Genomic DNA, 22,871 nt, shown 5'->3' with positions numbered 1-22,871 from the left:
TGTATTTCTATGTTCCTATGACCTGATGTCTTTTAAGAGGGAGGTTTCAAGGCACTTGTCCCAAACTCTTCGCTAACTCTATTCTAACTTCAAGGGAACTGGGATTCAAGTGGGTGCTTTTTTAATCTCTTGTTGCCCTTGACAGGCTTCCCCTCTTGCATATATATATATATATATATATATATATATATATATATATATATATATATATATATATATATATATATATATATATAATGCTGATGCTTCTTTTTCTTCCAGCACGGAGGAAGAAAAAGGCATATCCAACATATCTTACTGCTACAACGGCATGATCGCACTGCTCATTTCCATGGTCGTGAGCGGCGTGGTATCATTACTGATAAGTGAGCCATCAGGGGTTGTGATAATTGTCACCATCATTAGCCCATTCAATACTGGAACGCATTTTTTAACCATAAGTTTTTGGCATGATTAAACCATTTTATTTACATTAAGAGTCTTTGATCAGAAGATTAATGGCCACAGTCTTCACTATTCTAATCCCAACATAAGTATCTCAAGTTGTATAAAATCATCAAATAGTAAACAGATTAAATATGAAAACGCGTCGTGTTACTGAAGGAGTTAACATATACACTACAAATTACATTTATTAGCAATTTATCTTGTTTTAGCTCACGCATTCTCTACCAACACTACATCACGTTCCCTTCCCCTCACTACATGTTTCACCACTTTGTTGCAGAACCTACTCCTCCCGAAGATTTGACAGAAGGGGTAGTGAATCCAACGTGTGAGCGGCTTTACCGAAAGTGGTATTACGCAAGGAGAAGAACTACAGGCAACCTGGAACCCGTGAATGGTTCACAAGAAGTCGTCACTATGCTGCCTGTGTCTGACACAAACCTTCACAGCCCACAATGACACTAAGGATTATGTCCCAAATCTGAAGTGACGAAATTTCCTATAACTTTTAGCTCTTATTTATGTTTTTCTTTAAAAGGACAGAGTGTCTGTAATTTCTACGATGAGTCGGGTGTACGCATTATATTAATGAAGGAAAACTTTAAATCCGAACGTTTTCTGTCATGGCTGAACTTACTGGTTTTAATGAAAGGTACTGTCTTGTTAACTGTTTCTACAGCAAATCTGTCAGAGAAATTAAGACTTGGAAGAATTTAGTGAAAATTATGGAACGAAAATTATTTAATCCAAGCCCTGAATGTTGGTTATTTGTGGTGAGAGACAGGTTAAGGTTGGATGGGCTAGTAAAGGCGATCTTAGACCAGTAATGAAACTATACATCACATATCACACAAGCAGCTATTAGGTGTCAGAGGTACAACTTGTAATAACACGTTTTTCTTATGTAAGATGGAAAAAACTGGCCAAGGGCAACAGAAATGATTAAGCAAAAAGGTCAACTGAGGATGCCAGTACCAGAATACGGTCAAGAGAGTTAGCCAGAAGAATATGATAAATCTCTTGAAACCTCCCTCTTCAATGAGTCTAATGAGTTTAGATCATAGGTAAATAGAATAACAGAAGCAAGCAGGGAGTTCTAGAGTTTAGCAGAAAAAGGATGAGTGATTGCGAATACTGGTTAACTCTTGCATTATGATGTTAGACAGAATAGTGGTGAGAGAAAGACGAAAGTCTTGTGCAGCGAGGCCTCAGGAGAGGGGAGGTATGCAGTTAGAAAATGGAAAAGAGCAGTTAGCATGAATATAGCTGTAAAAGATAACAAGAGATGCAACATTCTGGCTGTGAAAAAGATGCTGAAGACTGCCAGTCAGAGGATTGAATAAGGATAAGACGAAAAGGTTTTCATTCCACCTTTTCTAAGAGAGCTGTATGAGCGGAGCCCCCATGTATATGTGAAGAATGCTCAATACATGGGCACAAAAGGCCACTGTACCTAGTTAGCAATTTGGGGTGAGAAACACTGGCGAAGGAGGTGCCCTCTAGACCAACATTTCCCAAACTGGGAGAAATTTTCCCCTGGGTGGAAATTTGAAGCTACCAGGGGAAAATAATGACACTGCCTATAGTAGCAAGATATACTCACAGATGGATTTTCTCAAATCTGAGAGAGAGAGAGAGAGAGAGAGAGAGAGAGAGAGAGAGAGAGAGAGAGAGAGAGAGAGAGAGAGAGAGAGAGAGAGAGAGAGAGAGAGAGAGAGAGAGAGAGAGAGAGAGGGAGGGAGGCGTGCCTGTTGTAGATGGGCAACGCCATATTTACCAGGTTCACTTCATGTTTAAAACATGAGCTCTAAGGGGAGAGTGGGGTGGTGGTACAGGAGTACACATGGAAGTGGAAATCTGGATGGTTGAACCTGGTGCAGGGAAACGACAGAAAAAATGTTTGGGACCCACTGCTCTAGATAAAAGAATAAATATCAACGTTACATATCGCCCACCTATATTTTCTGTCCTCATCCCCTTAATTCCTACCCACGCCGTAGCCACAAAGAACCACACGGCGTGGATCGGATGGTCCAGCAGCAGGTTAATAACCAAGATGTCCTGCACCTGCTCTGCTGGCCAAGCCATCTACGGCAAAGCTGTGGACCCTCTCAAGAGTCTACGGAGAGAGTAAGTTCAGGTAGTGCCGGGCAAAGCTGTTGAAGCAGAGCGGGTCTAAGTTACGAGTACCAGCGTGTGGGCAATGATCCGCGCCGGGAAGGTGTTGGGCGGTGGCCGAGAGAACGAACTGGCCTGCACTCAGAGGTATCGCTGTGTTGTATCGAGTGTTCTAGTTGCCACTATAAATCCAAGCATGAAGAGTGTTTTATCAATCCCCACGACTCGTACATCCTTCAAGCCTTCACCCTTCCACTCCAAGCCACAGCTAACAATATCAACTCCAGTTAACAATATCAACGCCTCGAAACAGTGGTGTCACACAGCGCTCTTCACATCAATACAAGTGGTTGCAACGGTGGACAATCCTTCATTAGTACAAGTGGTGGCCAACGGATCTTTCAATCGATACAAGTGGTTCCAACGGTGAACAGCAGATCCTTCATCGATACATATCATTGTTATCCTCATTATTACTATGATGACAAAAACAACAATAAAAACAACAACAACAACAACAACATCAATACCAGCAACAACAACATGAAGTTCTTGCAAAATATATATTGACGTCAAAAAATGGTAAGTGAAAAAAAAAAAATACGAAAAGAAATCTTTACACCAATTTTGTCCAAACGTTTCAACACCACCGTGGCAATTATGTTCCATAATTACTGAATACTGATCATTCACTACTCAACATTTCACAGCCGGAAGGAGGACTTCAAACCTTCAGAAAATGACAATGAAGTACAGAGTGACATTCTTATCATTTGCCCATTTTTTATTCATCTATTTCTGGTGTAAGGCTGACTCTGGATAAAGATAACAGACCTGGTAAAAATACATATAAAACTCGGCGGAGGTGCAAGTCCCTTTTAGAAACACTGCCCTAAAAGCAATTCAAAATGACCTTGTGAATTGTTTTGAAATACAGTGGCAATGTGCAAGGCATAAGTTCAATAGTCAAGTAAACTACCACACAGACTTCCTGTGTCTGATGTTTTCCCTTAGCGACTCTCCTTACACGACGTAACAAGTGCCAGGGAGCCAGACTTACCACACATTCAGAGGATGAGAGACTGAGGGAAAAACGCTGAACACATTGATAAAGAATGCGAAATGTTAATAATAAACGTCTTACCTCGACTGTGTCCACACTTTGTTAAGAATGTACTGTGGAAGTCGATCGCTTCAGACAGAAAGTAGCCGTCGTCATTAAGTTTTCAAGATGGTTATGAAATCTTCTGGACTTCCTTGAGAATGTCTTGATCTACATTATAAGATTTGGATAATCGGTGTCTTGTGTAGACCAATGAGAGCCACCGATCTTTACTGAGGCATTACATTTGTTCTTTTTTTTTCTTTTCACGAACGGATAGTGTTACCAATTAGCTGTTGTCAGTCTGTTTGTTGACCAAGCTGGACTTATACAAATATAAAGCAAACTGGCAATTTTCCATATAACAAGAAATCTAGATGAATATAATAGCACCATGTTTGATTGCCACCCCACGCAATGAATTAATATCTCATGCAATTTTCTATAATCATTGGATGGCAAATAAAGTACTAGGATTTATTTTTAGAAGTTTTGAAAGCAGAAGTCTCGAGGAAATATTAAAGTTATATTTGGTTGCTGGTCAGAGCTCATGTAGATGATGCTGTACAGTTCTGGTTCCCACATTATAGGAAGGATATAGGTCTATAAGAAACAGTAGAAAGCAGAATAACTAAGAGGATTAAGGGGATGAGCGGTATTCCCAACGAAACCGAGGTACAGCAGCTATATATATATATATATATATATATATATATATATATATATATATATATATATATATATATATATATATATATATATATATATATATATATATATATATATATATATATATATATATATATATATATATAGCTGTACTCTCGGTTTCGTTGAATAAATATATATATATATATATATATATATATATATATATATATATATATATTTTTTTTTTTTTTTTACATTACATTACAAGGGCACTGGCCAAGGGCAAACACAGTGTTGGAAAAAAAAAATCCCGCTGGTTGCCAGGCCCTGTTAAAAGAAAAGTAGAAAGAAAAACAAAAAATCTAAAAGGAGGGTCCAGTTAACGTAAGAGGTGTCTTGACACTCCTCTTTTGAAAGAGTTTAAGTCATAGGCAGGTGGAAATACAGACACAGGTAGAGAGTTCCAGAGTTTACCAGTGTAGGGAATGAAGGAGTGAAGATACTGGTTAACTCTTGCATTAGGAAGATGGACAGAATAGGGATGAGAAGAAGTAGAGAGTCTTGTGCAGCGAGGCCGCAGGAGGGGAAGGCATGCAGTTAGCAAGTTCAGAAGAGCAGACAGCATGAAAACAGCGGTAGAAGACAGATAAAGATGCAACATTGCGGCGGTGACTTAAAGAATCAAGACAGTCAGTTAGAGGAGAAGAGTTGATAAGACGAAAAGCTTTAGATTCCACCTTGTTTAGTAAAGCTGTGTGTGGATCCCCCAGACATGAGAGCCATACTCCATACACGGGCGGATAAGGCCCTTGTACAGAGCAAGCAGCTGGGAGGGAGAGAAAATGGACGAAGACGCCATAGGACACCTAACTTCTTGGAAGCTGATTTAGCAAGAGTAGAGATGTGAAATTTCCAGTTTAGATTTTTAGTGAAGGATAGACCGAGTGTGTTTAATGTAGAGGAGAGGGAAGTTGAGTGTTATTGAAGAAGAGAGGATAGTTGTCTGGAAGGTTATGTCGAGTAGATAGTTGTAGAAATTGAGTTTTGAGGCATTGAACAAAACCAGGTTTTCTCTGCCCCAATCAGAAACAAGTGAAAGATCAGAAGTTAGGCGTCCTATAGCATCTCGCCTTGAGTCATTTAATTGTTGTTGGGTTGGGCGTCTGTTGAACGCTGTTGAATAATGCAGGGTGGTATCATCAGCATAGGAGTGGATAGGGCATTGAGTCAGATTTAGGAGATCATTGATGAATAATAGAAAGAGAGTGGGTGATAGGACAGAACCCTGTGGAACACCACTGTTGATAGTTTTAGGGAAGAACAGTGACCGTCTACTACAGCAGCAATAGAACGATCGGAAAGGAAACTGGAGATGAAGGTACAGAGAGAAGGATAGAATCCGTAGGAGGGTAGTTTAGAAATTAAAGATTTGTGCCAGACTCTATCGAAGGCTTTCGATATGTCAAGGCCGACAGCAAAGGTTTCACCGAAGTCCCTAAAGAGGATGACCAAGATTCAGTTAGGAAAGTAAGAAGATCACCAGTAGATCTGCCTTTACGGAAACCATACTGGCAATCAGAGAGAAGGTTGTGAGCTGATAGATGCCTCATTATCTTCCTATTAAGGATAGACTCAAAGGCTTTAGAAAGGCAGGAAATCAAAGCTATAGGGCGGTAGTTAGAAGGATTGGAGTGGTCACCTTTTTAGGGACAGGTTGAATGTGAGCAAACTTCCAGCAAGAAGGATAAATAGAAGTAGAGAGACACAGATGAAAGAGTTTGACCAGGCAGTGAGCGAGTTCGGAAGCACAGTTTTGAGAACAACAGGAGGGACTCCATCCGGACCGTAAGCCTTCCGAGAATCAAGGCCAGAGAGGGCCAGGAAAACGTCTTTATAAAGAATTTTAATTTTAGGGATGAAGTAGTCAGAGGGTGGAGGAGTAGGAGGAATATGCCCAGAATCATCCAAAGTTGAGTTGGTAGCAAAGGTTTGAGCGAAGAGTTCAGCTTTAGAAAAGAAGAGACAGCTGTAGAGCCATCTGGATGAAGTAAAGGAGGGAAAGACGAAGAAGTAAAGTTGTTAGAGATATTATTGGCTAGATGCCAGAAATCTCGAGAGGAGTTAGAATTGGAAAGACTTTGACATTTTCTATTGATGTAAGAGTTTTTAGTAAGTTGGAGAATAGATTTGGCATGATTACGGGCAGAAATATATAGGGCATGAGTTTCAGCAGTTGGATGGCTACGGAACCGTTTGTGAGCCGCCTCTCTATCATTGACAGCACGAGAACAAGCAGAGTTAAACCAAGGCTTTTTAGCTTTAGGGTTAGAGAAAGTATGAGGAATGTATAGCTCCATGCCAGAGATAATCACCTCTCTGGCATGGAGCTATACATTCCTCATACTCTAACCTAAAGCTAAAATAAATATATATATATATATATATATATATATATATATTTATTTATTTTCGGTTTCGTTGGAATATATATATATATATATATATATATATATATATATATATATATATATATATATATATATATATATATATATATATATATATATATATATATATATATATATATATATATATATATATATATATATTTAGCGGCTGTACTCTCGGTTTCGTTGGGAATACCGCTCATCCCCTTAATCCTCTTAGTTATTCTGCTTTCTACTGTTTCTTATAGACCTATATCCTTCCTATAATGTGGGAACCAGAACTGTACAGCATCATCTACATGAGCTCTGACCAGCAACCAAATATAACTTTAATATTTCCTCGAGACTTCTGCTTTCAAAACTTCTAAAAATAAATCCTAGTACTTTATTTGACATCCAATGATTATAGAAGATTGCATGAGATATTAATTCATTGCGTGGGGTGGCAATCAAACATGGTGCTATTAACTTGTCGAGTGAAAGGTATATCTTGAAATTCTACTTATATGATGATTTACAAGTACCAAGATATCCGCGGTCTCTATAAGGTCAGGAGCATTTGTTTGTAGGTTCGTGATATTTCTCGACATGTCGTGTCAGTGCCTTACTCAGATGCGGTAGCGTGGTCAGTTGCATGCACAGTAGTTGATATCCCCTCAGTTTACAACAACTAGCATGTTGGTAAGTGACAACATTATCGGTATGGTCTGCGTGGCACATGTCAGCGATATGGAGCCATGAAAGTGAGATTTTTTTTTTCTTTTTGTTGTATTTATACCGTGTGAGCTTTTCACGGGAGTTTATGGGTTAAAGGGGATACTTTTTGGGGTTACCTCCTATCTCAAAGCCCACCCGCTAGGAAACCATTGCCCGGAGTGAGGAAGCCTAACCTACACTCGGACTGTGGACAGGATTCGAACCCATGCGCTTGGAGACCCCTCGGACCACAAAGCACGCATGGTTCCACTGTACCACGGCGGCCCCAAACGTATCATTGGTTCCACTGAGAAACAGTCAAGAGAATAAGGGAAAGCATTCGTGAGGTAAATGATAAAATAACAGATTGAGAATACTGTGTCAATCAGGTAGCCGTATCTCTGAATAACTTCATATTCGACACACCTCATTTCATAATACACCGAATTGACAAGCATCTTCTTTTTAAAGGTTTAGAAGGTAAGCCACCTCCCATCTATATTTAAAATCGTACAAGATGCAAAATATACATAGTCAGGAACGGCGTGCACTGCCAAGTATTAAGTTACAGATCCAGGAATACTTCAACTGAAGTTGTGCTTTAGAGAAGCCGACTTGGTTTATGTCAAGATTGATCAGAGGATAATAATCAACAAAGTTACTGGCTATAACTCGAGTATTGATAAAAAAGGCCATGGGCGCCATGTAGCACCAGAAACAGGTGTTGGTACCACTTGTGATATAAATGCGCATGGTAAGCTTGCATAAAATCACCAAGGAAATCAGTGAGTGGCAGTGGGTGTACAGTGACAGCCAATTCACACTCACACTTCTCGTCGAAGTCGCATACACGGCACACCATGGAAGCGGTTGAGGCAGCATCAGCGATAAACACAATTGACTTTCATTTTGGAGTCGCAGATTGGACCATATTTGTCCTCTCGTTGGTGGCGACCGTGCTCATCGGGGTGGTCATCGCCGTGAGGGACCGTGGACATGCCAGTCCTCTACAGTTCCTGCTGGGAGGCAAAAACATGCCACCCATTGCTGTAGCATTATCACTGCTAGGAGGCTGGGTGTCTGCTATCTCCATATTAGGTAAGGTGCTATTATTACTAATGTAACAAGAAAATTTTTCCCTCATTACTTTCAGTAATTTCATTCAGAAAGTATTTCCTTACAAGTTTATTTATTTTCTATGTAAGAGGGAGAACAGTCAAGGGCAAAAACAAAATTAGAAAAAAAGGCCCACTCGAATTGCAGTCTCCATAAAAGCTGGGAAAGAATTATTCAAAAGAGTGGGACAAATATCTTGACACCTCTCTCTTAAAAGAAGTTAAGTCGTAGGAAGTTGGAAATACAGAAGCAGGCAGGCAGTTCCAGAGTTTACCAGTGGAAGGTATGACTGATTGAGAATACTGGTTGTATTAGAGTGTTGGACAGAATAGGGATGGGAGGAAGAAGAAAGCCTTGTGCAGCGAGGCCGCAGGATGAGGGAAGGCATGCAGTTAGCAAGATCAATAGAGCAGTTTGCATGAAAATAACGATAAAATATAGAAAGGGATGCAACAATTCGGCGGTGAGAAAGAGGTTGCAGACAGTCAGTCAGAGGAGGGGAGTTGATGAAACGAAAAGCTTTTGATTCCACCCTATCTAATAAAGCTGTATGAGTGGAAACCCCCTAAACATGCGAAGACTACTCCATAGTACTCTTCGCATGTTAATAATGTAATAAGTTAACATAATCGTAGAAGTAACAACTGAAAATCAATGGAAAAAATAAGATATTTACATACACAGAACGAGTTGACCTTTCACTTAACATTTAATGATTTGCAGCCATCGTGTAATAAAGAATCGTGTGAAGAATGGAAAAAGGAGTGATGAAATATAAGAAGTTAAATTGCACTATTTTACCGTCAAAAACATTTGTATTTGAAATTAATAATACCGGTTCATATATTCTATCCTTGCTTATTAACCTTAACTTTGAATATAGAAAATAAAACAGTAAAAATACAAGAAAGCAAAAAATAAAATAAAAAATAGAACGGTCCCACCTGGAGAGAGATGGGCTGGATAGAACGGTCCCAAAGTCGTGTTACACCGAATGTATGTAAAATAGAAAAAAAAATAAATAAACAAATAAAAAAAAAATATGAAAAGGTTCGTTCAGAGTGGCTGACCCTATATGGAGTTCATTAAACAGTTTGATTGAGTGTGGTAACAATGTTTGATACGTTCTGATGGAGTGTTTATAGCAATAACTGCAGCAACGCACAGCTTGTAACATCGTCCTGTCTCACTGCGTGTCCCTGCCATGCACCTCATCTGACAAAGTCGACAATAGTGATCTTTGTTTAATGAATCTCATCCGATTCTTTCCAGATTTTAAGATTAATTAATTTTTATTCAAAACAAGATTTTCGGCATAAATATTGAAATTAAGTTATTGTAAAAAGTGTACTGTTCACCAAGGATAATCCTAGACGCTCTGTTGTAGGTGCAGGATATTCAAGTGTCGTGCGAAGCTGCCATGTATACAAGTGCAATAATGTTCTGTTTACTAAAACGAAATTGACGGTCACGGTGTAAAATAAAGAAACATTTATTGGATTTGTTAATCATATAGTTTACATAGTCATTCCAGCTAAACTGTTATCTCCTTTCTTGAAGAAGGGCACTACATTCCCCTGCCTTTATATTACCGATGGTTTTGAGTCCAGTTATTTCCTAAGGGCAACAGATGACATTTTAGTAATAGCCTCTTTAAACTTCTTATATACTCTGTGATATATTTAGTCTGGTCTTGGAAAATCATCTTTTATTAGCCTATTATCTTCAGTTCCAATATCTCCTTCATTGTGGGAATATCTCAGTTTCTCTAGTATCGGCCAGATTCCCCCCTTAGAGTCCTCCTGGACACGTTTCCCCCTTGATACATTCTCCCGTGGACATTTCCCTTCGTAGATATCTCCTACCTACATTCATTCATCACAGGATTCACCTAGTGTCTTCCCTTAGAGATAGTTAGCTGTCCATCTCATACCTATATTGGACCTGTCGTGACCCGATCTGTTGCACAATGTTCCACACTTCTTTGGCTAATGGCTATAGGTACTCAAGCAAAATTTCTTTGCTTGCTTAATAAATATTACTAATACATAAACATATCCGATATGTCTCCGGCAAATGACAATCGTTAAACAACCGTAGTTTCCTTTATCAATGATAACAATTGCAATTTTCTATCTTCAATTAAAATGTGAGAATCACTTTATTTGATGCAGTAGGGAAACCAGCCAAGGGCAACAAAAAAAAAAAAAGCTCACTTTAAATGCTGTTTAGCTTAAAAAATAGTACATAATTAGCTAAAATTGAGGGACACATTTCTTGAAAGTCATAGGAAGACGGAAACACAGAAGCACGCAGAGAATTCCAGAGTTTACCAGAAAAAGGTATGAATGATTGAGAGTACTGGTTAACTCTTCCGTTGGAGAGCTGGATACAATAGAGGTGAGAGGAAGAAGTCTTTACTTAGTTTTGATTAAGAATGCTTCTTGTTCTTAATATCGAAGTAAGACAAAGCGAACTTGAAACTTGACATGTATCTGAAGCAAGAATGGTAATGATTGTGTATGCTAAAATATTTTTTTGGCAACGTTGAAAGAATGAGATCATTGTGGGACTGTCCAAGATTTACATCAATGTCAGAGTTGTTATAAAAGCTCTTTCGATTAAGTTCCAAAAAAAAATCTAACCTATGACGTTTCTAGTCCATGTTCTACAGCTGGAAACTCACATGTTTCTAAAGGGCACCGCCGTGGTACAGTGGAACCATGTGTGCTTTGGGGTCCGAGGAGTCTCCAAGCGCATGGATTCGAATCCTGTCCATGGTCTGAGTGTAGGTTAGGCTTCCTCACTTGGGGCAACCGTTTCCTAGCGGGTGGGCTTTGAGATAGGAGGTACCCCAAAAAAGTATCCCCTTTAGCTCATAAACTCCCATGAAAAGCCCACATGGTATAAATAAAAAAAAAGACCACAGCGAACGTATCACACACGAACATTTTCTCTGCTTCACCGCTGCCTCTCGATTTATATTTGCTAAGTCAAACCTTAATCACTCATCGTACATATTCGAATTTTTTTTTTTATACCATGTGGGCTTTTCACGGGAATTTACGGGCTAAAGGGGATACTTTTTGGGGTACCTCCTATCTCAAAGCCCACCCGCTAGGAAATCGTTACCCCGAGTGAGGAAGCCCAACCTACACTCGGACCGTGGACAGGATTCGAACCCGTGCGCTTGGAGACCCCTCGGACCCCAAAGCACGCATGGTTCCATTGTACCACGGAATTAGAATTAACGCTCAAATTCGCTTCAGGAAACTCGACGGAGGTCTACTTCCACGGCACACAGATCACCACCACCTTGCTCGGCGTCATACCCGCCACAATCGTCATGCACCAGATCACCACTCCTATCTTATACAACCTCAAACTCTATTCCATCAATGAGGTAATGTGCACATGTTTTGTTGATGATACAAACACAAGTTAAAGAGACCATGTAGCTTTTTCTGTGTATCATGGTTTGCGAACGATAATAATGTTACAGTTCATACAGTTATTACCTATAATAAATGTATACAGTGAGGGCAACACATGAGGCTAGCAGTGGTGTGCTACCACGTCTCATTGCGGGTAGGATGGATAATTTATCTCGTAAAACCTTTAGATTCTTTCATTAACAACCATGTAATTCTTGCATTCAGATAGCGTCTTTATATTTATATGAACCTACTGAAACACTACATTTACTTGAGGATCGTGACTACCTATCCACAGTACCTGGAGCTACGATACCAGAGCTTGGCACTGCGGAAGGTGGGAACTAGTGTCTCTCTCCTCAGTATGTCTATCCATTCTGGCATGGCCGTGTATGCTCCATCGCTTGCTCTCGCCACCTGTCACCAGCATCTCCCATTTCAAGTCTGTACTCATTGCCGGTGCCATTGTTACCTTCTACATTACGGTCGTAAGTAAATCTTCCTCTTATAGTCCAATGCCGTCTTCCACTTAAGTCTTAAGCTCATGTTTCCACATGGAGATAAATCCGTGCATTGTCTGTGTATCTTATCTAACCAATTCCTTATCTGACTGTTTGTTAACTGAGTAACTTCTCTAAACAAAGAAGCGTCTCATTATCGTTCACACTTACCAGTAATCTCCTCCATTCACTGGGGTATTTCTATCTCATATATCTGCTGCGAGAGGGCGGAGACAAAGAGTTAGACTGTTGAGAAGAATTCCGTACGTGGGAGAGGTCAAGATATATAGAATCAGCTTTGGCAACCTCGTCTTTCCGCTCATTCCCTTTGATTGAAACGTGCGAAGAATGTCAAGAAAACTGTACCACGGTACTCCCTTTGCTGTAGTAAATACAACGCACACAAAAGTATTAAAATACTGTGCATCTCTGTAGTAAAAAGGGGGAAAGACTACCAGACCAGATGAAAGCTGCTGAAAAGATTATAAATGCAATGCCATCAGTCCATTTCTGGAAACTCCCAAGGCAGAGTAGAAGCAATTTCCAATGTCGCAAGTGAAAGTTAAGAAAAATCTTTATAAGTGTTACCGATGTCGTGATAATATCAGTGTTTTTTTTCCCATAATCACGCAACATTATGAAATTTTCATGTCTTCCTGTGTTATGGGAAACATTGTTTACGTTTCAAGTCTATTGTTTTCCTTTGCCTTATAGGCTTATAGACTTATCAGTTTAAAGGCACATGTAATATGTTCATAACAACGAGTCAAGATATTACGCTTTAACACCAGATTTCTTGTGTTATTATCCGCATATATACATATATATATATATATATATATATATATATATATATATATATATATATATATATATATATATATACACACACACACACACACACACACACACACACACATGTATATATATATATATATATATATATATATATATATATATATATATATATATATATATATATATATATATATATATATATATATATATATATATATATATATATATATATATATATATATATATATATATATATATATATATATATATATATATATATATATATATATATATATATATATATATATATATATATATATATATATATATATATATATATATATATATATATACACACACACACACACACACACACACACACACATATATATATATATATATATATATATATATATATATATATATATATATATATATATATATGTGTGTGTGTGTGTGTGTGTGTGTGTGTGTGTGTGTGTGTGTGTGTGTGTGTGTGTGTGTGTGTGTGTGTGTGTGTGTGTGTATATATATATATATATATATATATATATATATATATATATATATATATATATATATATATATATATATATATATATATATATATATATGAACACTCCTCCTCTGAAAGACTCTTCAGCCTCTTTCTCACCGCCGAAAAAATTGCATCTCTTTCTATCTTTTATCGCTATTTTCATGCTAACTGCTCTACTGATCTTACTAACTGCATGCCTCCCTTCTCCATGCGGCATCGCTGCACAAGGCTTTCATCTCTCATCCCTATTCTGTCCAACCCTGTAATGCAAGAGTTAACCAGTACTCTCAATCATTCATACCTTTCTCTGGTAAACTCTGGAACTCTTTTCTTGCTTTTTATTTCCATCTTCTTACGACTTGACTTCTTTTAAGAGAGATGTGTCAAGGCATTCGTCCCTATGTTTTGGCTGACTTTTTCGGATCTTTTAGGGAACCTGCAGTTCGCAGTTTCATTACGCCTTTTTTTAATATTTTGTTGTAAAATGGAAAGTAGAAGGATATGAAAAAGGAAAACAAAAGGGAAGAAGAAGAAGAAGAAGAAGAAGAAGAAGAAGAAGAAGAAGAAGAAGAAGAAGAAGAAGAAGAAGAAGAAGAAGAAGAAGAAGAAGAAGAAGTCAGGTAATGTCCCTCTTCACCTCAGGGTGGCGTGAAGGCGGTGGTGTACACGGACGTGCTGCAAACGCTGCTCATGTTGGGGGGCGTTTTGGCGGTGGTGGTGATGTGCTCCATGGAAGTTGGTGGGGTGCAAGAGGTGTGGGCCACAGCTGGACAGGGCGGCCGACTCGAATTCTTCAAGTGAGTGCTGAACACTGAGAGTGCTGGATTGTATGATGAAACCACCGGAACAGAGAGCATATTCCGAACAGATTTCCATGAGATAACAGTGATATTTCAGACACTGCATCGCTGGTAAACTTGCCGTGTACGTTAATTTGGTCATCTTCCCTTTAGGAGTTTTTTTTTCATATATAAGAGGGGAGAACTGGCCAAGGCCAACATAAAATAAATGGTCCTTTACGTTGCCACGTGCAGGTCCGGTAGTTAACAAAAAGAAAGGGATAAAATGTCTTGAAACATTCAACTTAAATGAAGTCAAGTCATAGGAAGTTGGAATACAGAAGCAGGTAGGGAGTTCCAGAGTTTAAAATTGAAAGGTATGAATGATTTTGAATACTGGATAACTCTTGCAATAGAGAATTGGACAGAGTAGGGGTGAGAGGAAGAAGAAAGCCTTGTGCAGTAAGGCCGGAGGACGAGGGAAAAGCAAACAGTTAGAATGTAAACAGCGGTAGAAGATAGGAAGAAATGCAACTTTCAGTTAGTGAGAAAGAAACATAAGACTGTCAGTCAAAGGAGAAGAGTTGATATTAACCTCATCTAATAAAATTTTGTGAGTGGAAACCCCATACATGCAAAGAGTACTACAGACATGGGCGGATAACGCCATTATACAGAGTGAGTACTTGGGAGGTTAGAATAACTCACGAAGACGCCTCAAAACGCCTAACTACATAGAATGTTTAAGCAAATAATGAGATGTGAAGTTTCTAGTTTAGATTATAAGTAAAGGACAGACCGAGGATATTCAGTGTAAAATAGGGGAAGAATTGAGTGCCATTGAGGAAGAGGAGATAGTTGTATGGAGGGTTGTGTCGAGTTGATAGATAGAGGAATTAAGTTTTTGAGTCATCGAACACTACTAAGTTTTCTCTGCCCCAATCATAAATCTTTGATCAGAAGATAGGCCTTCTATACTCTCCTTGTGAGATCTGTTGACTCCCTGAAGTCTATAAAAAAAGACATGGAAACGTGTAGCGTAATGAATGGATAGGACAAGAAGTTTGGTTAGGAGATCCTTTAAGGAATAGGAAGAGAGTTGGCGACAAGACAGAACCCTGAGGAACACCACTGTTAATAGATTTAGTAGAACAGAGGCCGTTTACCACAACAACAATAAAACTATCGGAGAGCAATCTTGAGACAAAGTTGCACATAGATGGATAGAAACTGTAGAAGGATAGTTTTGAGATCAAAGTATTTTGCCAAACTCTACGAAAAGGTTTCGATATGTTTAAGGCAACAACAAAAGTTTCACCAAAATCTCTAAAAGATGATGACCAGGGCAAGGCAGATCACCAGTAGAGCAACCTTGATGGAAGCGATAACTGAGATCAGATAGAAGATTGTGAAGTGACAGATGGTTAAGAATCTTCCTATTAAGGATAGTTTCAAAGACTTTTGACAAGGAAGAAATTAAAGCTATAGGACGGTAGTTTGAGGGATTAGAACGGCCACTCTTTTAAGGATCAGGCTAAATGTAAGCAAATTTTCAGCAAGAGAGAAAAGTAGAAGTCGACAGATAGAGCTAGAAGAGTGAAAGCATGGAGGCACAGTTTTTGAGGATAATAGTAGGGACCCCATCAGGTCCATAAGCCACCGGAGGGTTTAGGTCAACTAGAAAGACATAATTGCGAAGAATTTTAACAGAAGGCATGAAATAGTCACAGGGAGGAGGAGAACGAAAGCAAGACATGTTACGCACATAAACGAAGGTTACTACTACTGTAGAAAGTCTAGTGTGTTTTCATGCGAGGAATCTTACAAATATTTTGACTGTTTCCTCTGATTTGCACTATCAATCTAAGTGAAGTGCCTATGTTCTAGTCTTATTTTCCCAAATATTATTGAAATTACTTTCTTCAACATTAGTGAAGCAAACTTTTCTTGGAAGTTTTAAAGATAAAAGAAGTTAGGCGTTCTGAGGCGCGTTCGCCAGTTTTTTCACTCCCTCCTTCAAGCGCTTAGTCTGTATAATGGCATTATCCGCCAATGTAGGTTATGGAGTACTCTTCGAAGGTATGAGGGATGGATTCAACTCAGACAGCTTTATTATTTACGATGAAATAAAAAAAACCTTTCGTCTTATCAGCTCCACTCCTATTATTGACTGTTTTCAGCCTCTTTCTCATCACCGTAATGTTGCATATCTTGATATCTTTTACCGTAACTACAAGCCTCCCCTCCTCTGTCGGCCTCGCTGCACAAGGCTTTCTTTTTCCTCTCATTTTCTATTCTGTCCTCCTCTCTAATGCAATAGTTAACTAGTACTCTTTATCTTTCATACATTTCACTGGTTAACTAAGGATATCCATATCTTCTGTATTTCCATCTTTCTGTGACGACCTCATTTAAGAGGGAGGTTTCAGGACATTTACCCTTTTCTCTTGACTAACACTCTCGGACCTGCACGTAGACTGGCATTCTAAATGGACCTACTTCTTTCATTCTTTCTGTTGCCTTTGGCCACCTTTCCCTTCTTACTTAAAAAAAAAAAAAACTCAATAGCTTTTGTGCAGCTTCCAGCACACGTGCTTTTAGGTGTGAACAAATGCTTCAGCAACGTGCTTGACATGGTTCTCCCTCTCTTCTCCGTAGCCTAGACACCAACCTACACGTCCGCCACACATTCTGGTCCACCGTCTGCTTAGGCTTTGCAATGGCGATATACGTTGTCGCATTAGACCAGGCAGTTTACCAACGTCTTGCTTCCGTCAAAAGCCTCCGCATTTCCAAACGGTGAGTTCCATTGCAGGATCGATCAATCAGCAGAGAGAGAACAAAACGAGTCTCACATATTACCGAAACCAGGAGAAACTGCCACTTTGCAAAATTATCAAATAGTTTAAGAATGCGGGTGCAGCACTGTTGGTCATCTTTCTTGGTTACTCATTATTAAATAAATACATGACATTTTTTAAAGTTATGATTTGCAGAAATAGATAGAAATACTATTATGAATACTTACATAAAACATTCGCCAGTCCATGTCTTACCAGATGAATGTGCAGTGTTTTCTGCAAGCACACTGCCGGATGGAGAGGTGAGCAGTTATTGCCTTTTTTTTCCTAGCAAGCTGCTTCTCTCTCTCTCTCTCTCTCTCTCTCTCTCTCTCTCTCTCTCTCTCTCATATCGGTCCAACTCCTCAACACCTTGCGGTTTACTACGTTTATTCTTCTCTTATTGGACAGCATAGCCGTCAAGAGGTTGATGAAAGTTTTCTGCAAGACCTGCTTTCATCGTACTGCACAAGTCTTCCTACTGTCTTAGTTATAATGCTGTCACGATACGCCTAGTGAAAAATAATCGATATTCATGGAAAGATATGCCTAATTTTTTTTAACCATATGGATTGAAGAATGCTTGTTGCTATCATCAATGTGTATACAGTTATAAAGAGCCCACTCCCTGAGCATCGGTGAAAAGTTCTGTGACTATTGCAGGACATGGCTAGAATGACAGGGAGCAGGCATGGCTCGCTGAGTTTTGAAACAAATTATTGACATATCTTTGCACTGATCATTCAGACTCGTGTGGTTCTTCCTGGTTGGGTTGTGGTGCCTGTGGAGTTTGTTCTTCTTCTCCGGCCTGGTTGCCTACGCCACCTACAACACTTGCGACCCTCTCACCTCGGGCAAGATCAACAAGCCAGACCAGATCATTCCTTTCCTGATCACCGACAAGCTGGGCTACATCCCTGGTCTGTCCGGCGTGTTCGTGGCGGCAGTGTACGGCGGGGTGCTCAGGTGAGAGGATAGGGTGAGCTTGCAGAGGCGGAGGCAAGAGAGCGCTGTGTGTCAGAGTGAACAAAAGTAAAGAATAGGTGTCTGAAACTTACATGGCGTTGAAAACAATAAATCTTTCCCTGTAATGGGTGAAGACATTCTCCGATCTTTACACTTATCGACAAAGAAGAAACAAATAAATAGTGTAAAAATAATACTGATAACAAAAAATAAGAAATAAATAATCCAGTACATCGTATTCTCTTCGACCAGTAACATTTGATTTATAACATACTTTGATCGTATACCAAATGTTAATGAAAAGAACAAAGAGAAACTGAAGACATATCTTATTCAGTATAATATAATATCCTTCACGGCGTGGCTCTAAAATGACTAAGAGCGTCCTAGAGCACCATGGCCTTGCCGCAACAAACCTGCGGTACAGGCTTATTCAAATCTTGGCTGATTCTGATCTGGCTGATTTGGCCCCATTTGATCCCTAACCCTAGCATGCAAACCATTTTGCATCCAGATAACACTGTTACTTGACTTCTTATTGTATCGGTATAATGGATTACTGTCTTCAGACAGTTAAACGTACGTACTTATAGGTGTTTGTTGCCTTTCTTCCATGACCGTGACTCACTTATTATTGTTATCATTATTTTTATTATTATTATCATTATTATTATTATTATTATTATTATTATTATAATTATTGTTATCATTATTATTATTATTATTATTATTATTATCATTATTATGATCATCATCATCATTATCATCATCATTATTGTTATTATTATTATTATTATTATTATTTAGTAGTAGTAGTAGTAGTAGTAGTAATAGTAGTAGTAGTATTTTCATTATCATTACTACTATTATAATAATTATTATTATCATCATCATCGTCGTATTTTCCTTATTCTGTAAATAATAGCAAAAATACCACTAAAAGAAAAGATCGTAGTTCAACTTTAATGACTATATAAGTGTTCATCCTAGAAATAATGATGAGTCATTCACAAAACACCTTTCTCCCTCAGCACTGTTTCCTCCGAGGCGAACTCAATGGCCTGCTTGGTGTGGCAAGACTTCCTGAAGCCTGTGCCTTACTTTGCTGAGCTCAAGGAGTTCTCCGTGATTCGCATCATCAAAACTCTTTGTGAGTCTACACAAAGATGTGTGTGTGTGTATGTGTGTGTTTCACTGTTTGATCTGCTGCAGTCTCTGACGAGACAGCCAGACGTTACCCTACGGAACGAGCTCAGAGCTCATTATTTCCGATCTTCGGATAGGCCTGAGACCAGGCACACACCACGCACCGGGACAACAAGGTCACAACTCCACGATTTACATCCCGTACCTACTCACTACTAGGTGAACAGGGGACACGTGAAAGGAGACACACCCAAATATCTCCACCCGGCCGGGGAATCGAACTCCGGTCCTCTGGCTTGTGAAGCCAGCGCTCTAACCACTGAGCTACCGGTGTGTGTGTGTGTGTGTGTGTGTGTGTGTGTGTGTGTGTGTGTGAGAGAGAGAGAGAGAGAGAGAGAGAGAGAGAGAGAGAGAGAGAGAGAGAGAGAGAGAGAGAGAGAGAGAGAGAGAGAGAGAGAGAGAGAGAGAGAGAGAGAGAGAGAGAGAGAGAGAGAGAGAGAGAGAGACTTTCCCATCGCCAGCCTTGTCATAACTGTAGGTAGAGGGGGTTAATGGTTTCAACTGTGGAGAATACACATTACAAAAAAGTACCTTTCTGCATGTAATGGTCATGTCATACGAAAGGCAGAAAGCTCAAGAGTAGAAACTGCAGAGAATGATAGAAGACTGACACAAGATGCAAAATAACATGCTGGGATAGATGATGTGTGTAAAGAAACTTATCTCAGCAAGCCTGGCTCAGGTGCTCACAATGATCATTGGCTGCCACTAAATCAAGCTTTCTGAAGGAATGAGTGAATGGAAAAAGCAAACATCAGTACCAGAAACCGAGTAACTGTACACATAGCAAACGATAATCTTATAATTCCAACGAGATAATTACCGTAAAATACAATTTCTTCCTGCAGCTTTTCTGGCCGGGTTAGTGGGAACTGTCTTCGGCATAACAATGGGAAGTCTGGGAAATATCTTCCAAGTTGTTTTCAGTCTGAATGGCGCCATTGCTGGTCCGCTCAAAGGACTGTTCTTGGCTGGCATGGTGATGCCATGGGTTAATGCTAAGGTGAGGCACTGTTAGAGGTAAGCTAAAGCTTGTAAGTAATGTATATTTATTTCATTTCCACAGTATTCCGACAAACAGTATATCCCTAAACAAAGCACTTCACAACAGTGTATTCTACTACACGGTTTTCGTCAACATATCATATCATAGAGGATTTTTTTTTCACAATGTTTAATTTGTAGGACAGACTACAATTAGTAGAATAATGTGAAGTACATGATTACACATTGTGGAACATAGACCAAGACAATTAACTGTTTATTGCTTTAGACAACGTATTCATCAACAATATGCACCTGTCGACTTACACATGTGTTATATATAGAATCCGTGCTCGACTAGAGTGCATTTCAACACTGACTTTCCATTACTGCTATGTGCGTGAACATGTGCATATCAAAACAATGTACAGCCTGAACCATTACAATGCACACTTTGTCTCTTCCTTTCCACCAAGGGTGCGTTTGTGGGGTTCCTGGTGTCCTTCTGCTTCAGTGTATGGCTCATGATTGGTCAGTTACTGAATGGGGATGGGACGCCCCCGCCACTGCCTCTCTCTGTGGAGGCTTGTCCTCTCTCTTCAAACTTTACTTTGGACGCCTTCACTGCACTCACCAATATGTCACACTCCTACGCCAATATCACTGTCGAGCAGTGAGTGGCATGTCTTACACGTACTTTGCTTTGGTTCAGATAGACTTGCACAAATGCTTTCAGTTTCCAGCTGACTTACTGAAATGTACAAAATGACGAGTGTTGCTTAACATATCAATGATTCTTCGGCTAAAACATTTGATTTCTGATTGCAGGTTTGTAGAACCCATATATATATATATATATATATATATATATATATATATATATATATATATATATATATATATATATATATATATAGATATCCTTCCTTCCAGTACAGATGAAGAAAAAGTCATGAACAACATCTCCTACTGCTACAACGGCATGATCGCACTGCTGCTCTCCGTGGTCGTGAGCGGCGTGGTGTCGTTACTGATTAGTGAGCAATCACCAGTTATCATGAATGTCACCATCATTTATGTATACACTATAACAAACTTCTATGAACATTTTATCTTGCTCTAGCTCACACGTCCCCTACCAACACAACACACTACATCACGTTCCCTTCCCCTCACTACATGTTTTACGAATTTGTTGCAGAACCTACTCCTCCCGAAGACTTGAAAGAAGGGGTAGTGAATCCGACCTGTGAGCGGCTTTACCGGAGGTGGTATTACGCAAGGAGAAGAACCACATGCAACCTGGAAAACGTGAATGGTTCACAAGAAGCCGTCACTATGCTCCCTCTATCTGACACAAACCTTCACAGCCCACAGTGACACAAAGGATTGTGTCCCAAATCTTAAGTGACGAAATTTCCTCTAAGTTTTAGCCTTTATCTTTATTTTTCCTGTAAAACGACATCTAGTGTTTTTGTAATCCAAAAATATTAAAATTTTTACGATGAGTCGGATTGAATCATTAAGACATCCCGAACCGCTAAGTTTCACTCCGTAACACCTCAAGTCATTGGAAAAAGTTAGATAATTGTGAAACTGCTAAGCTTACGTAAGACTGTTAGAAGGTATCGTCATGTAAGTGGCAGAAGTGGAATACAGAATGACAAAGATACGAACAGTCAAGAGGACGAATCTGTCATCGAAATAAGTTGCAGCTCAAGGGACACGAAGCTTCTAACACGCATGGTCTCTAAGAATTATAAATGACTGAGAAATACCTATGGATTGCAGGATTACCAAACAGCTTCTGTATTTCCCTTTTACTATGACATGAACTCATTAAGAGGTAGTTTCACAACGCTTATCCCATTTTTTTATTTTTTCTATTTATACCATGTGGGCTTTTTACAGGAATTTCTGGGCTAAAGAAGATACTTTTCTGGGATACCTCCTATCTCAAAGCCCACCCGCTAGGAAACCGTTGCCCGAGTGAGGAAGCCCAACCTACACTCGGACCGTGGACAGGATTCGAATCCGTGCGCTTGGAGACCCCTCGGACCCCAAAGCACGCATGGTTCCACTGTACCACGGCGGCCCCTATTTTGCCTGACTCTCTAGAACCTGTTTGGGAACTGGCATAGTTTTTGTTGACCTTGGCCAGATTTCCTTTCTTACATAAAATACGGAGTTGCATCAAGTAAATGTATTTAGGCAACTTGGAAATAATCAGCTAGTCAAGTTCAGGCCAC

General features: G+C 39.3%; 2 protein-coding genes across 2 annotated transcripts in view; both read left to right on the top strand.

The window, feature by feature from the left end:
- Window positions 1–2,082, top strand: part of LOC123518019 (sodium-coupled monocarboxylate transporter 1-like) — a 29,445-nt gene extending 27,363 nt beyond the window's left edge. The window contains exons 16-17 of the mRNA XM_045278520.1: window positions 262–365; window positions 728–2,082. Of these exons, the coding sequence (XP_045134455.1) occupies window positions 262–365; window positions 728–906 (283 nt within the window). The 3' untranslated portion in view covers window positions 907–2,082. The remainder of the gene's footprint in view (window positions 1–261; window positions 366–727) is intronic.
- Window positions 2,083–11,850: 9,768 nt separating this feature from the next.
- LOC123518186 (sodium-coupled monocarboxylate transporter 1-like) lies at window positions 11,851–22,123 on the top strand. Its single transcript, XM_045278875.1, has 10 exons — window positions 11,851–11,980; window positions 12,310–12,499; window positions 14,490–14,644; window positions 17,285–17,425; window positions 18,214–18,432; window positions 19,464–19,582; window positions 20,487–20,641; window positions 21,099–21,295; window positions 21,556–21,659; window positions 21,824–22,123. Exons 1-10 carry the CDS (start codon window positions 11,976–11,978, stop codon window positions 22,000–22,002), a joined length of 1,464 nt encoding a protein of 487 aa, XP_045134810.1. The 5' UTR covers window positions 11,851–11,975; the 3' UTR covers window positions 22,003–22,123.
- The last annotated feature ends 748 nt before the right edge of the window (window positions 22,124–22,871 follow it).

Source organism: Portunus trituberculatus, chromosome 43 (assembly GCF_017591435.1).
Source record: "Portunus trituberculatus isolate SZX2019 chromosome 43, ASM1759143v1, whole genome shotgun sequence".
Classification (NCBI taxonomy): domain Eukaryota; kingdom Metazoa; phylum Arthropoda; class Malacostraca; order Decapoda; family Portunidae; genus Portunus; species Portunus trituberculatus.
The sequence above is the reverse complement of the archived record's forward strand: the minus strand, read 5'-3'. Positions and strand labels throughout refer to the sequence as shown.

Coding starts and splice junctions, on each gene's coding strand:
- LOC123518186 (XM_045278875.1), top strand. Junction 17,426..18,213: donor AGCCTCCGCATTTCCAAACG/GTGAGTTCCATT, acceptor CTGATCATTCAG/ACTCGTGTGGTTCTTCCTGG. Junction 21,660..21,823: donor CGTGGTGTCGTTACTGATTA/GTGAGCAATCAC, acceptor AATTTGTTGCAG/AACCTACTCCTCCCGAAGAC.